We start from the raw sequence: 14,064 nt of genomic DNA, 5'->3' as shown, positions 1-14,064 counted from the left end.
CAGACTGCATTACTTGTGGCGCAATCTGAACGGATCCTGCTGATTCACACACACACATGCATATCTAATTGAGGACATAACATACTGTTTTATATAGTAGAAAGGTTACGTAACTGTAATTCACACGCTACCGCTAAAAGACATTTAGCTTTTTCAGAACGATTTTTTGCAATTAAGGTCATCCCTAAAAAAGGTTGTCAGATTTAGCTTAGTTCTGGGACTAATTCATTTGTCCACAAACTATAGCTATCTAAACCTATACGCATTTGATTCACCTGAGATCATGATGGTGAAATATCTGTGTGAGATCACTAAATGACTAACAAACATATCATACATGTTCTCTCACGCGCTCATAAACTCATTGCTCTGTGTTTGGCCAAATGCACACACAGTTTGGCAGATGTGTTCTTCACCTGTGCGTACACTTCTCTTGACTGGCAGATTTATTGCTGATCTCAAACACACACACACACACACACACACACACACACACACACACACACACACACACACACACACACACACACACACACACACACACACACACACACACACACACACACACACGTGTTTCCATGGGGACTTTCCATAGACATGATTTTTATTCTGTACAAACTGTATATTCTATCCCCTAACCCTAAACCTAATACACACATCATTCCTCCTTTCCCCATGTTAAGTTTTACACTAAATGTGTTTTTAAGGAATTAGATTATTATGTGAGTGTCACTAAATTACTGTCCTAAAAAGCATGGCTTATATTTATAACACTTTAAGCTTTCTCTAATACAGCCTTGTAAGATTTATCCACTCACCAGTAATAAAACAGAGGTCATTATAACTGTTTATGACAGTATCCACTTACTCTGAATATATGCATGAGTAAAAGTGTATAAGAGTGTGTTTATGTTTTGGTTTACTATGTGTATTGCATTGCAATGGTACTATGTAGCGGTAGAGTTGCAAAATTTGAAAAGACTGCTCAGACTACAGTTAAACAACCATTTACAAAAAAAAACTCCTCCATATACGCCTCTATATACACACACACACACACACACTACCGTTCAAAGGCTTGGGGTCAGTAAGATTGTTTTTTGTTTTGTTTTTTTGTTCTTCTATTTAGCAAGGATGCATTAAATTGATCGATAGTGACAGTAAAGACTTTTACATTGTTACAAAATACTTTTATTTCAAATAAATGTTGTAATTATAAACTCTTGAGCAGCAAATCAACATATTATTATGATTTCTGAAGGATCATGTGACACTGAAGACTGGAGTAATGATGCTGAAAATCTTTCTGACCCCAAACTTTTGAACGGTATAGTGTATGAATCCTGAATTTCATAAAAATCTGAAACTCTTCATAAAAATGCTTCAATATTATAACATCCTCTCTGTTTTCATCAATTTAGCTTGTCACAATAATGTCTACTCGATTTAATGAGTTTCCAGAGTTTCTCACTTGCAGGTTTTTACTTTGCCACCACTTTATTTGAACTGAAATTAAAAAGCAGCAAAAGACTTAATGTTGGCTTTTAGTTGATTAACATTTTTTACAATGTAAAATTGTAGTTTAAGCACTTACTTTGCGAGGTGTCTTGATTTTCATCGTCCATCGTTCTGTGAAATGAAGAACTTTATGAGAAGTCTCAAAGTAAAAGGAAGGACCGCAAAATCAAACTCACATTCAACTGCTCACTCAGTCTTTCTCATGCAAAGTAAGAGATACACATACATGGTATACAGAAAAAAGTATTAAGATGACTTCACACTAGATCTGCTTTAAGAAGCCTCTCCTGCAATATGGGCATTGTGACACACACACACACACACACACTCACTCAGACACATCTGTGCAGGTTATATGCATGACATAATGCTAACTATTAAAACTATGAGCTCTTACACACACCCTGTTTGATGATCCTATCAAGCTCAAGGGATACATGCTGAACTCATTTCCTGACTCAAAGGAAAGGACTGTGCTGAGTATGATATCTGGCATCTGTTAATATCTTCCAGGTATTTATGATAGTGAAAGGATTTTACTCTTAAATGACTAAATATCAACACACACAACACTTTCTTAAACATTTATTTGTTGCTTGCTATGCAGGGTTTATTTTCCTTATCCAATAACGTTTAAACCTAGTTTTTAACATAATTAATAGTAAAATAAAAAAAAGTGCTGAAATGTTACTTAAGATATGTCAATATATAATGAGCTCTTGATCTCAAAATACAGTAAAAACTGTAATATTGTGAAATATTATTACAGTTGAATCTGTTTTCGATTTTAATATGCCTAGTGTCTATTTACACCAAGTTCAAGTAGCCTGCAATGACGGCAGAGGCTATTTACACTGACTCCGCCCACCGTAATCTGATTGAGCTAGACAAAATAACAAAAGAAATCCTGCATGGAGAGTAAGACGTGTGCCGTTAGCCTTTGACGCGATCGAACCAAGTTCCAATCCGCTTTTTACCAAACTCATTATTTTCCCTTTTCTCATTGCAAATCGACTTGGAGTAGCGTTTATTATAAATAAATATGTATATTTTTTAAATCATCATTCATCAAATCATCTTATTAGAATGATTTATGGAGGATCATGTGACACTGAATAATAACTTTTCACTTAGTGTAAATATTCCTGTGATGATAAAGCCATTATTCCAGTCTTCAGTGTCACATGATCCTCCATAAATCATTCTAATATGATGATTTGATCCTCAAAAAATCGTTCTTATTATTAATGTGAAAAACAGTTGCTCTGCTTAATATTTTTGTAGAAACTGTGACTAATATTTTTCAGGATTCTTTGATAAATAAAGTTCAAAAGATCAGCATTTATTTGAAATATAAATCTTTTGTAAGTGTATATATATAGAGAGAGCATGTGCTTGTTTTAATGGTTTTTGTCACATGAAAAAAGGTTAATGACAATCATAACACTCAACTAAGTTAGTGTGTCTAGGTAGTAAGCAACTGCTGTCTCCATACCCACAACTCTCCTTTATCTCACAAGCTGTGATGGGTTGAGTACGGAAACGTTCACTGTTTTTGCGACTCCCTGCAGGATCCCCTGGCATGTAACGACGGGTGCGCCGACGACTTCCCTCGGCACTTGGTTGAACCGCTAGGTCAAGAGTCAAGGCCACCACGCCACCATCAGTGGTGCTAATGTTTGAGTACACAGACCAGAACAGATGGCGGAGAGGAAGAATGTGTGTTTGTGAAGGAAACAGAAACAGAGAAAGAAGGATTGAGTCAAAGGAAAAGATTAGAAAAGGACACTACTACTTCTCACAGCACACTGAAGATGGTAAGATGTTAGACAGCATCAATCACACTGTCACCATGGTGCCAAAACTACAGGTACACATTAGCGTTATGTTAGCACCACAAAATGTGCACATAATACAATTCATTACATAAAGAGATACCCTAAAACTGATATGAAATGCAAGGGCACATATCCAACCAACAAAGAGTAGCTAAAACACTGTTAAAAACATTAGAAACTTATTTTTAAAAACTACTTTAACATATATATTTTTTTTAAATATGGTGTGACTCCTAGATGTGTGAATAAATGCCATTTATTAATTGCTAGTCATTTTTTCAGGATACTTTAATGAATAGAAAGTTCAAAAGAACAGCTTTTATTTGAAATATAAATCTTTTGTAACATTATAAATTTCTTTACTGTCACTTTTGATAAAATAAAAATATAAAACAAAAATATTTTGTAATGTTATAAAAAAAAATATTTACAAAAATATTTTGTAACGGTATAAATGTCTTTACTCTCACTTAAAAAAAAAATCTTCCTGACCCTAATCTTTTGAATGGCATTAAAATATATAGTTTTTCTTAGGCTGTTGAAACGTGTATCTGTCTAATTTAAGTGTATTTTGCAGCAAATTAGAAATAGGTGGATACTTAAAGGTACACCATGTAAAAAAATGTATTCAGAATTTAAATAAGGTCAGTGCATCATCAATCCTCCTTCCAAAACGTATATTTATATTTTAGACGGGGCGGGATGGTTTTCGCTGGAAATTCGGCCCGTCTCATATAGAGAAGTTGCTCTGGCTACTTTGACGTGTGTATGGTGCAGGAGTAGCATAGGTTGGCTGTCGTTCACAACGACTGGGAAAGATTGGCATGAAGCAGCTAAATCACTTGTTTTAAAAAAAACGCCGAACAGAACAGAGGAGAGTCTGCAGGCAAAAAGAGAACGCAACAGAGCTCGTAATAAAACAAGAATCAACATTGGCTTGGCTTTTTGGATATGGCGAGAAGTGAGGGATTTGAAATGTTGTAAAAGCGTAAAGCCTTAGAGCTTTATACCCTAGCAACCAAAACAATGTTGTACCGCAAAATGTAGTTTTGTTTTTTAAGCGCTAAAGGGCCAGAAGTTACATAGTGTACCTTTCATGAAATATTATTATTATGCAGAATAATGGTGTTAGAGATAACTGCAAATGTCTTTGCCTGTGGCAATACAAACAGAATGAAGCAGGAAATGAACACACACACTGAGACACACTCCCTACACTCTATTAGACGGAGCAGGGCTCGAGGTTTGCTGTAGAAGAGCGCTCTTCAGCTGGCCTACTGATACATGAGTGTGTAACTGGCGTGTGTCAGGGGTTGAGGGCCCATGGGAGTCTGGAGGGTTTTCCCCATCCACTGTACCAGACGAGCCCAACAAACATCCCCTGGAGAGGGTGATTGAGAGAGACAGAGGACTTCAACTGGAGGAAATAAAGTGTGCAAGGCAGGGACAGCTGAGAGACATGCACAGGAGGGATGGTGTAGATATAGAGAATGATGGAAATGTAGCTTGCAAAAAATTATTAATAGGTCTAAATTTGAGATTTATTTAATTGACTTGCATCATTTTTGCATCCATTTGGATTACAGAGTTTGATGCATAAAGTATGAAACGGGTAAGATTTCTGTAGTATTCACTATAAACTGAATGTGTACACAATGACCAGCTGTATATATTTATCAATAAATCCAGTTTGTTTCAATCTCATACATTGTGACTTATGGCTTGTTCCACAGCTAGCCATATTTTAACTCTAGTTTTTAACTGAATAAATGTAATCATTTTCACAATGAATAGATTCGTGCTGATTCTAAGCAGTTTGACTAAATGCTTTTTGAAAATATGATTATTTAAATGAAATTAAATACAATTAAAATAGATGATTTAATAATAAACTATGCCATGATTTTTTGAGTGAAAATCTTACCCGTTTCTTTTATGCATGACTGACAGATATGCATCACATTAACTTTATTAGATTGTTTATGTCAAAACAGTGTATTCCAAATGGATGGAAATTTTATATGTAATTCAAATAGATTTTTTAGCAGAAATTTTATCTTGTGAGGATTAGAATATATCCAAAGCTGGAAGTCCTGTGTGATCTAGTTAATATTTGCAGAGGATGTAACTCTCTCACAATACATAATGCCTAATTTATGTCCACAATAAAGCCAGGAATGTGTTTTAAGAAAGTAATTCGGATACATTTCGAGAGGAACCCTCAGGAAAGCTCACCTGTTTTGGTGTGTGTTCTCTCCACTGGTGTTCACCTTACATCCATTGGAGATCCTTGCAGGAACAGGCCGTTCCTCTAATGGTGTTCGTCCATTCCTCCCCATCCCTCCGTTCATTCCTCCTGAAACAGACTTTTCCACATAGTTAGAGTCACGGACACCGCGTCCTTCCCTGTCTCTTCTCGACCACTTGGATGGAAGCTCCTCTTCCTGGCTGCCATAACGTTCAGCCAGCTCTCGCCGTCTCTCTGCTTTGTAGCGAGCTATGCGTTCAGCTCTGGACTCCTGGGCTACATTTTCCATTTTGTCCATATCATCAACTCCAGTTTTTTCACTTTTTGGATGTTTGAAGTAGGCAGAATAATTCCTGGTGTATGATCAAGATGATTTCAATGCCTCAATTTGGAAAACAAGGGTGGAGTCCCAACCGAAGAAATGTTTGATTGATCAGAAGAACAAATTACAGCAGGTTCCTCGAACAATATGTTTGTGTATCATCCTCATCACTTCCCCGAGGACATGGCACTGTCAGAAAGCAAATAAAAGAGTTCTCAGATCATCCGCTCGACACACTGAGGTGTCAGATATCTATGGATAAATGGAAGGACAAGAAAATACTTTCATTCAACAATCGACACCTATTTCGACCCTGTTCTGCAAACCTGCAAAATTAGCATTTACCTTTCCTATTTATCAGTGTAAGTGTACTCCATGACCTGCTTTAGTGAGCTTTTGAATTTGGGAAAGTCCTCTTGCACTGACACTCTACACCTCTGAAGTGCAGCTCATCTCAGCAGTCTTTTTAGGGCAAGCCATTTATCAGACAAGCTGATCCATCAACACCAACACAGGTGTATTTGAGTGTATTATTAGTATTGGCATACTACAACACATTTTAAGTAAACAACACAAGTCAGAAACAGTAAATAACATTTGCCAAACTCACAAAAATGATTAGAGCAGCTTAAATTTGCCAGATTGTTTTGCTGCAATGAGTAAACTGAATAATAGTGTATCAGATATTTTCATCAGTCAAAAGTTTGCTGTTGGTAAGACTTTTGATGCATTTAAAATAAGTCTCCTGTGCTCATCAAGGCTGTACAAAATAAAAACAGTAATATTGTGAAGTATTTCTGTTTTAATCTATTTTAAACTGTAATTTATTCCTGTGATGTCAAAGCTGAATTTTCAGCTTCATTACTCCAGTCTTCAGTGTCACATGATCCTTCAGAAATCATTCTAATCCCACATGGAAAGAACCTATATAAACATATATGTTTTAATATAGGTTTTGATATAGGTTTTTAATATATGTGACATAAAATTGGCCGTTTTCCTATATTATAGGTACATATATGCACGTATATATGTGTGCATATATGCACGTATATATGCACCTATGTTTACCTATATATTAGTAAAATTATTAAAATCCATAGCTAGGCAACATAAATAAAAGCCCAAAATGTAGAAATTTACATTATTTATTTACTTAAGAACAATCAAATAGTACAAGAACAAAAATAAGACAAAAAACTGAACAGAAAAAATATATAAATATATCTTTTTGATCTTCTCAGCTCCGTGAGCTTCAAATTGATAGATGTGCCTATCTGAGCTAGGCATCATGTATGACAGTTGCCAAAGTGAGATATGAGCTACAAAATGACCAGATCCTGCCATGAGCTATATAGGAGACATATCTTGTATGTACATATAGGGCTTATATGTGGATATAAAGAAGCAATACAGGAGACCTATATGGCCTGTATAAGCACATATATGCACCTAAATTTTGCCTATATGTGGCATATATACGCATATATGCAGCATATATATTATCATATATGTGCATATATGCTGTATATATGCAGCATATATGTGCATATAAACTGTATATAGGTTTCATATATGCACATATATCCTCATATAGGTTCTTTCCATGTGGGATATGACGAGCTGGGCTCAAGAAACATTTCTTACTATCTTTAGTGTATAAAACAGTGCTGCAAAATATTTTTATTTAGTAATTATAATATTTTACTACTATTTATCTTTGTGGATTTTTGCAGTTTGATTTGGCAAGAATAACACCAAACAAAAATGTACTTTGGATATTGTACTATTGGATATTGTTGATGATACAGTACTATCTGTCAAATATATGTTGATGGTCAGAGGAACCTATTTTAAGGGAAAACTATAATTAGTATTATTGTTCATTTTACGTATCTCTGGGAACCCACAGAAACAGTAAAGACAGTCATTTCTGAACAATAGCATGAAGAACCTGAAGAACAAGTGGAGCTAATGCATCTGGTCTGATACAGACACAGACTGTAAGCCATCATCTTGTTAGTCACACTCTGCTGTAATACATGAAATTACCCAAACAAGACCGGTCAGAACACGCCTTCCCAAATTATCATTCATGACTCTACAGATGTGGTTACCCAGTCGCCAAGTTGCCATAACAACACAATTACAGCTTTACTCATACATAAATAATGACATCATCATCTTATCACCCATACACAACATGGACCTGGCATGTGGTCGATGGCCTACCCATGGGAGCCCTCCAAGAGTGCTGCATCAAAGAGGAGTGTGTGTGTGCGTGTGTGTGCGCGCGTGTGTGTGTGTGGCCTGGTAAACCCTACGTTATGGAAATGTATGTCCATAATGTCCCCCCAAAGATGGCAATAACTGAAATCCTTGTCCTTGTGGGGACATTTTTTAGTCTCAATGAGGAAAACGGCTTATAAATCATACTAAGTGATGGTTTTTTTTTTTTATGTAAAAATGCAGAAAGTTTTCTGTGAAGGGTTTAGGGCAGGGGTGTCAAACTCAGTTCCTGGAGGGCCACAGCCCTGCAGAGTTTAGCTTCAACCCTAATTAAACACACCTGATCAGCTAATCAAGTCCTTCAGGCTTATTTGAAAACTGCAGGTGTGTGTGTGTTGAAGCAGGGTTGGAACAAAACTGTGTAGGGCTGTGGCCCTCCAGGAACTGAGTTTGACACCTGTGGTTTAGGGGGTTAGTGTATTCGTGTAAGGGGTCAGAATATACAGTTTGAGTTCGTACAGTATAAAAACCATTATGCCTATATGGAGAGTTCACACAAAGATAGCGAACCAGACGTGTGTGTGTGTGTGTGTGTGTGTGTGTGTGTGTGTGTGTGTGTGTGTGTGTGTGTGTGTGTGTGTGTGTGTGTGTTTGTAGGGGCTCCTCTCCTCCTAAATAAGCAAACTGTAAGCATCAGCATTCTGCCAGATCCGCTCACAACTGAAACACAATAGCCCTGATATAACAACAGAGCAAAGATCCAGCAGTACCACAGCAGAGAGAGGGACCACAACTTCTCTCAGTGAGCCTTATTTGGTGTTTCAGGAGCCCAAAGCAGAGTTTGAGCTCTCAAATCTACAGCAATCATATCATGATGGAATGGAACTTACAAAATGGTCCTACCAAGAACTCTAAGTAATGTCATCTACCAATACTGGAAATTACAGGCTGATACATTTAACTCTGTAATGTCACAAAGTTCAGAACAAGTCATTTCTGCAACTCAAGACTGCCTCATTTAGGGTTCCTCAGACTATACTAAACAGTTGGCCAATATAGAAATGAAGATAAATTATATACAAGTCAGTTCGATATTAGGTCATATTAGTTTAAACCTCTAAATAGACTTTTAATGCAATAGTGAACAGGATCTTCAGCAGCAATGTCCTCTCTCTATAGGGAGCATGAGAGTCATGTCTCATCTGAGAGAGACTTTCCTGAGAGATTTAACAAGCTTAGCCACGTCAAGATCCCGATACGAGTCTCAAATCAGGAGAGCAAACAGTATGTGACAAAATCAAAATGTGTGTGCTGATTTTAAACATCTCAATAAAACACCTATTCAAATTTTTGTAAAACATAATACAATTTTTTTTTTAATGTGCATGTAGCAACATGTTTGTGGTGAATAAAGTGGTTATAAAAGTGCAATGAACTTATCACTGCAGGCTGTCAGTTTGGCGCCACTTTGATTTTACATTTTATTTAGGCCTATTTTTGTTTGCTTAATATTTTGAAGACAAAAGCTACAGAGACAGTATGACAGAGTCGGAGAGATGGAGAGATGGAGCGAGTCACATTAAAGGGAATTTGAGGATACGGGATGGAAAGGCACTGTAGTTGCTGGTTGACGTTTGGGATCAGTTAGACTCATCAGTCCTTAATCCGGTAACTCTATCTGACATGGACATGTGCTGAGCACGGATATATGCAAACAACCACACACACACACATAGACGGCAACATTCACGATTCAGTAATGACTGAGGTATTCTCAGCACACGCTACTTATCTTGCTTAACAGCCGTTGGAATTGTACTACAGTTAGCTTATGGCAGGTGTGTTTTCTTGTGGCCGATTTACAACAATCCAGCTGCATTTAAATTAAGTCTCATAAGCTTGTGCCCGGAAAAACAAGTAATACAAGATGCATTTGAGATACACCAATTAAATCGTTTATTAGTTGCCAAAGGGATTGTACTCATGTTAAAAAGAAAAACAGAAGCAGGTGAAATGCATGTAGTATGGTACACATATTCAGATGTGCGTTTTAAATTATTGTTTTATTCCTGGTTTTTGACGCAATAATTAACCAGTCAACAAAAATAAATATTTATTACTATCTATTATAATACTACTACTAATAATAATTTTTATTATTATTAATAACAATAATTGTAACTATTTTGTTTTGAGCTGACTGTTAAAGTCAGCATGAAACGAACAAGAAATGTAGGCCCTCACACCAGTTGACACGTCAACAGAGAAGGGGAAGTTATGTTGATTAAAAATTATGAGAGCATACGAATTAAAAAAAATAAGAATTGTACAGAGGAATCATTTATAATAAATACTGCAATATTCCATAAAAAAATAAGAATTGTCAACTTTGATTTCTTGGTGACTTTAGGCTTAATTTGTTATGTATCTTTCTGAGAATTAATGGATGTTATGTCAAACATTACATTTATGCAAACACTAAATAAGTAAATAACTTCACAGGAGCAAGAGTGTGTAACTGCCATGACTGCAAGAGTGTGTAACTGTCATGCAAAGCACAATGCATCATGTTACACCTTCAGAAAATGAATCATGTTAGAACTAGCAATGATGTCTTTCTGATAAGTTATGGTAGTAAAAAGGCAGAGACCGTATGAATGTGTTAATAAACAACAATTCAATAAACAAGAAGGTAGATTTTCAAACAAAACATTGTTTGTTTTTCCCTTTTCATTGAAAAAAGTTCCCCCAAAAAAAGCAACAGCAACACAGAGCTTTCTCATTTTAGAAAAGCCATAAGAACTGATAAGAATGCAAATGTGTACCTTGAAATGCAATGTAAGTCGCTTTGGATAAAAGCGTCTGCCAAATGCATAAATGTAAATGTAAATTACATTCTAAAGTAAGAAGGAAATTACAGTAATTACGGAGAATAACAGTCAATTTTATAATGGATGCTTTTCTAAAATGAGACATATGTGGTCGATGCGACCTCTGGAGGGCGCAGCCTTCGAAATGCGTCACAGCATCAGTGTTTGTGAACAAATCGGTTGAGTAAATGATTCAATGAAAAATAGAAAATTATACATTTACTCATTACTGTCATTTTTAACTACTAACCCAAAGATACCAAACTTACCAAGAACTTACCAAGCATGCAAAACCAGGTATTTTTGAGCATTTTAGGGTTGCATCTTGTGACACATCTTGTTTTTGGTTTGTTTAGATGTCTTTGGTCCAGTTGAGCTCATATTTCAGTCGAACTGCACTAGAGTTTGTTTGGTTTGGTGCACAGTGCACAAGGTTCAGATGGCAGCATTCATACTTAATTCAAATGAACCACACTAAGAGAGCGATCACACCAGAGCTTGTTTTAATTGAACCAAACCTGGCAAAGTGTGAACACACCCTTAAAATCTCCACCACTGACTGACAGTTTGTCTGGAGAGAGCAACACAGACAAGCAGATACAAACAGATAATTAGAGTCTCATGACTCTATTATAAAGACTCTGTTCGCTATAAGACACTCTTCGACACGTCCTACTACATGTCATTTAGCTCCGTTACATCACGTTCATGGACTTACAGTTATAATCATTATGGGATTCCAGGACTTCTAGCCCCCATCCTGCGCTATGATCAGGTAATGCAATGTCAAGGTTATATTTAACACAGGCATGACAGGCATGGTAATAGTCTTAAGACAAGAGGTAAACAGTACAACAGCAAGATGTTTAAGACACTAACCAGGAACAGTCCGCATAAACATAATAAATAAACAAATAAATGGCAGCAGATGACAAATACGATTTAGCTTTTGACCTTGGTTGTACTCACATAACCCACGGGTCACACAAGCTAGACAAGTCATAACCCTCACACACACACACACACACACACACACACACACACACACACACACACACACACACACACACACACACACACACACACTCACTCATAATCTCAAGGCAGGGCACAAGGAAGAATTTCCAAGACACAATTAATGTCCATTTTCTTTTCCCATTATAATCATTATCCTTCACTGATAATTATCATGCACGCAACTTCAATAATAACCTGTAACACTTTACCTAAAGCCTGTACATGTATTACAGATATTCAAAAGATTGTATAAGACACATTATAATGCAAAGCATTTTTATAAATAGCCTAACTGCAAACACTGTAATAACCACATAATGTTGCTGAATGCTGATGATATGCTATAAATAATAAAATATTAAAAATGTACTGTTACTGTACTATTGTAAACTATGTCTTTGGATACATTTATTCACAAGAATAAACAACTTGTCTGATTAAGATAAAGCATTATGTATAACATTATATACTTATAAAGCATTATGGCATTATGAAAGCAGAATACATTATGCATAATACCTTTATAAAAGCATTTTAAAAAGTCAAATGTGGTACCATTTACTGCTCATCATAAAAGCTCTGATAAGAAAATGCAGGTGACCACAATATGAAAATAATGTGCCACATGGACAATTGATTTTGCTATATCAACAAATGGCAAAGTCATTTGAATTTGCAGTAGCGTACATTTACTTGTGAGTTATTTCATTTGAGGTGTACAGGTGCGTTTGCTGCGCTGAAAATAAGTGCAAGCACGGTTGCAGATATAGGATAGTGGAGCAGACATCACATTTCACTCACTTTATACAGTATAGATCCACACAATGAAAGCTCATTTGGACTCCTGCAAGCTAAACCCAGCGCGCCAGCTCATTACACAAGAAAGAAGACACTTTTACAATGTTTAGCATTAACTGCCAAAACAACGTTGCTTTTAAGTACTTTACGATATGAACTGAAAAGTTCGTTTAGTTTCACAACGAGGAAAATCTGACTGTTGTTATTCTTAAAACTCGTGATAAATGTAACGGCAGAAATGAATGACGGTACTTACTCGATCTGTGGATGGATCAGCTGTGCGTTTGGATCAACACTGACAGCTCCACACAGACACACACACACACACACACTGCCCTAATGGCCAATGAGAGAGTGTGAAATGCCTTTTAGGGTGTGAGTGGGGGGTGCGGCGGGGCTGGGTTAGGAAGAGAGAGGGAGAGAGAGAGAGAGAGAGAGAGAGAGAGAGAGAGATAAAAATACTCCCATGACTAGGGGGTAACATTCCATTGCAAGGGGGTACAGCTAATTTTTTTTAAAAAGCTACTTGGTCGAACTCATTTTTAAACTCATTGCTAATTTGAAGTATTACAAAAACACTTTTAAGAATTAAACGGTCCACATGCATGCGCGCGGGTCGCCCCCTCATGGGCGTCGTAATGTTTACATCATGCAATCGACGTAGAAAAATAGTAATGCTGTGGATCTGTTTAGCATGAGACAGAAAAAAAGGAACAAACTTCAAGATCTAGGCCAACAGGTGTCATAAGTGCAAAACCAGTAGTAGGCTATACGGGAGCCACCTAAACATGAACAAATTTTGCACTTATAATTTTGTACAAGGAAAAATATTCTTAGACTTGCTGATCCCTCTGCATTACATTTCTTGGGGATGGCAGATGTCATTCTATGGGACGGACAGAGTATAAAAAAATAGGAAGTTCCAATGATCCAGTAATTTGCAAACAATGACACTGTGGCATGACTGCCTCCCAGTGGCCACCTTTCATAGCTGTAGGCATCTTAGCTCTACTTTGCAGGGTTTGGAGTACGGAACACATTTGCTTGACTTTATTTGAACATGTGACCTTGAAGGAATCCAAAAGTAATCCGATTACATTACTTTCATATTGTGGTGCTCAGACTACATTACTGAATACATGTTAAAAGTAACCCTCTCAAACTCTGACTATCTGCATAAGATATTCTTGGCCGCTGATAGAGAAAAAAGGTGGCAAACAATGA

The 14,064-nt window shown here is 36.6% G+C and overlaps 1 protein-coding gene across 12 annotated transcripts in view; it reads right to left on the bottom strand.

Annotated features, from left to right (window-relative positions):
• svilc (supervillin c) overlaps positions 1 to 13,190 on the bottom strand; it is a 31,731-nt gene extending 18,541 nt beyond the window's left edge. For 7 of the 12 annotated variants that reach the window (XM_079872179.1, XM_079872184.1, XM_079872185.1 and 4 more), the window contains exons 1-5: positions 13,097 to 13,190; positions 5,592 to 6,115; positions 4,573 to 4,737; positions 3,014 to 3,190; positions 1,595 to 1,629 (exon numbers count right to left, since the gene is read on the bottom strand). In XM_079872179.1, coding sequence (XP_079728305.1) covers positions 1,595 to 1,629; positions 3,014 to 3,190; positions 4,573 to 4,737; positions 5,592 to 5,902 — 688 coding nt within the window. In that variant the 5' untranslated portion in view covers positions 5,903 to 6,115; positions 13,097 to 13,190. Of the gene's footprint in view, positions 1 to 1,594; positions 1,630 to 1,744; positions 1,829 to 3,013; positions 3,191 to 4,572; positions 4,738 to 5,591; positions 6,127 to 13,096 lie in introns of those variants that run through there. The other 5 variants (XM_079872190.1, XM_079872180.1, XM_079872183.1 and 2 more) reach the window with 4 other exon arrangements.
• Between the last annotated feature and the right edge of the window lie 874 nt (positions 13,191 to 14,064).

The sequence above is a fragment of the Squalius cephalus genome, assembly GCF_949319135.1.
Source record: "Squalius cephalus genome assembly, chromosome: 1".
Classification (NCBI taxonomy): Eukaryota; Metazoa; Chordata; class Actinopteri; order Cypriniformes; family Leuciscidae; genus Squalius; species Squalius cephalus.
Note: the sequence above shows the minus strand (reverse complement) of the source record. Positions and strands in the feature narration are given on the sequence as shown.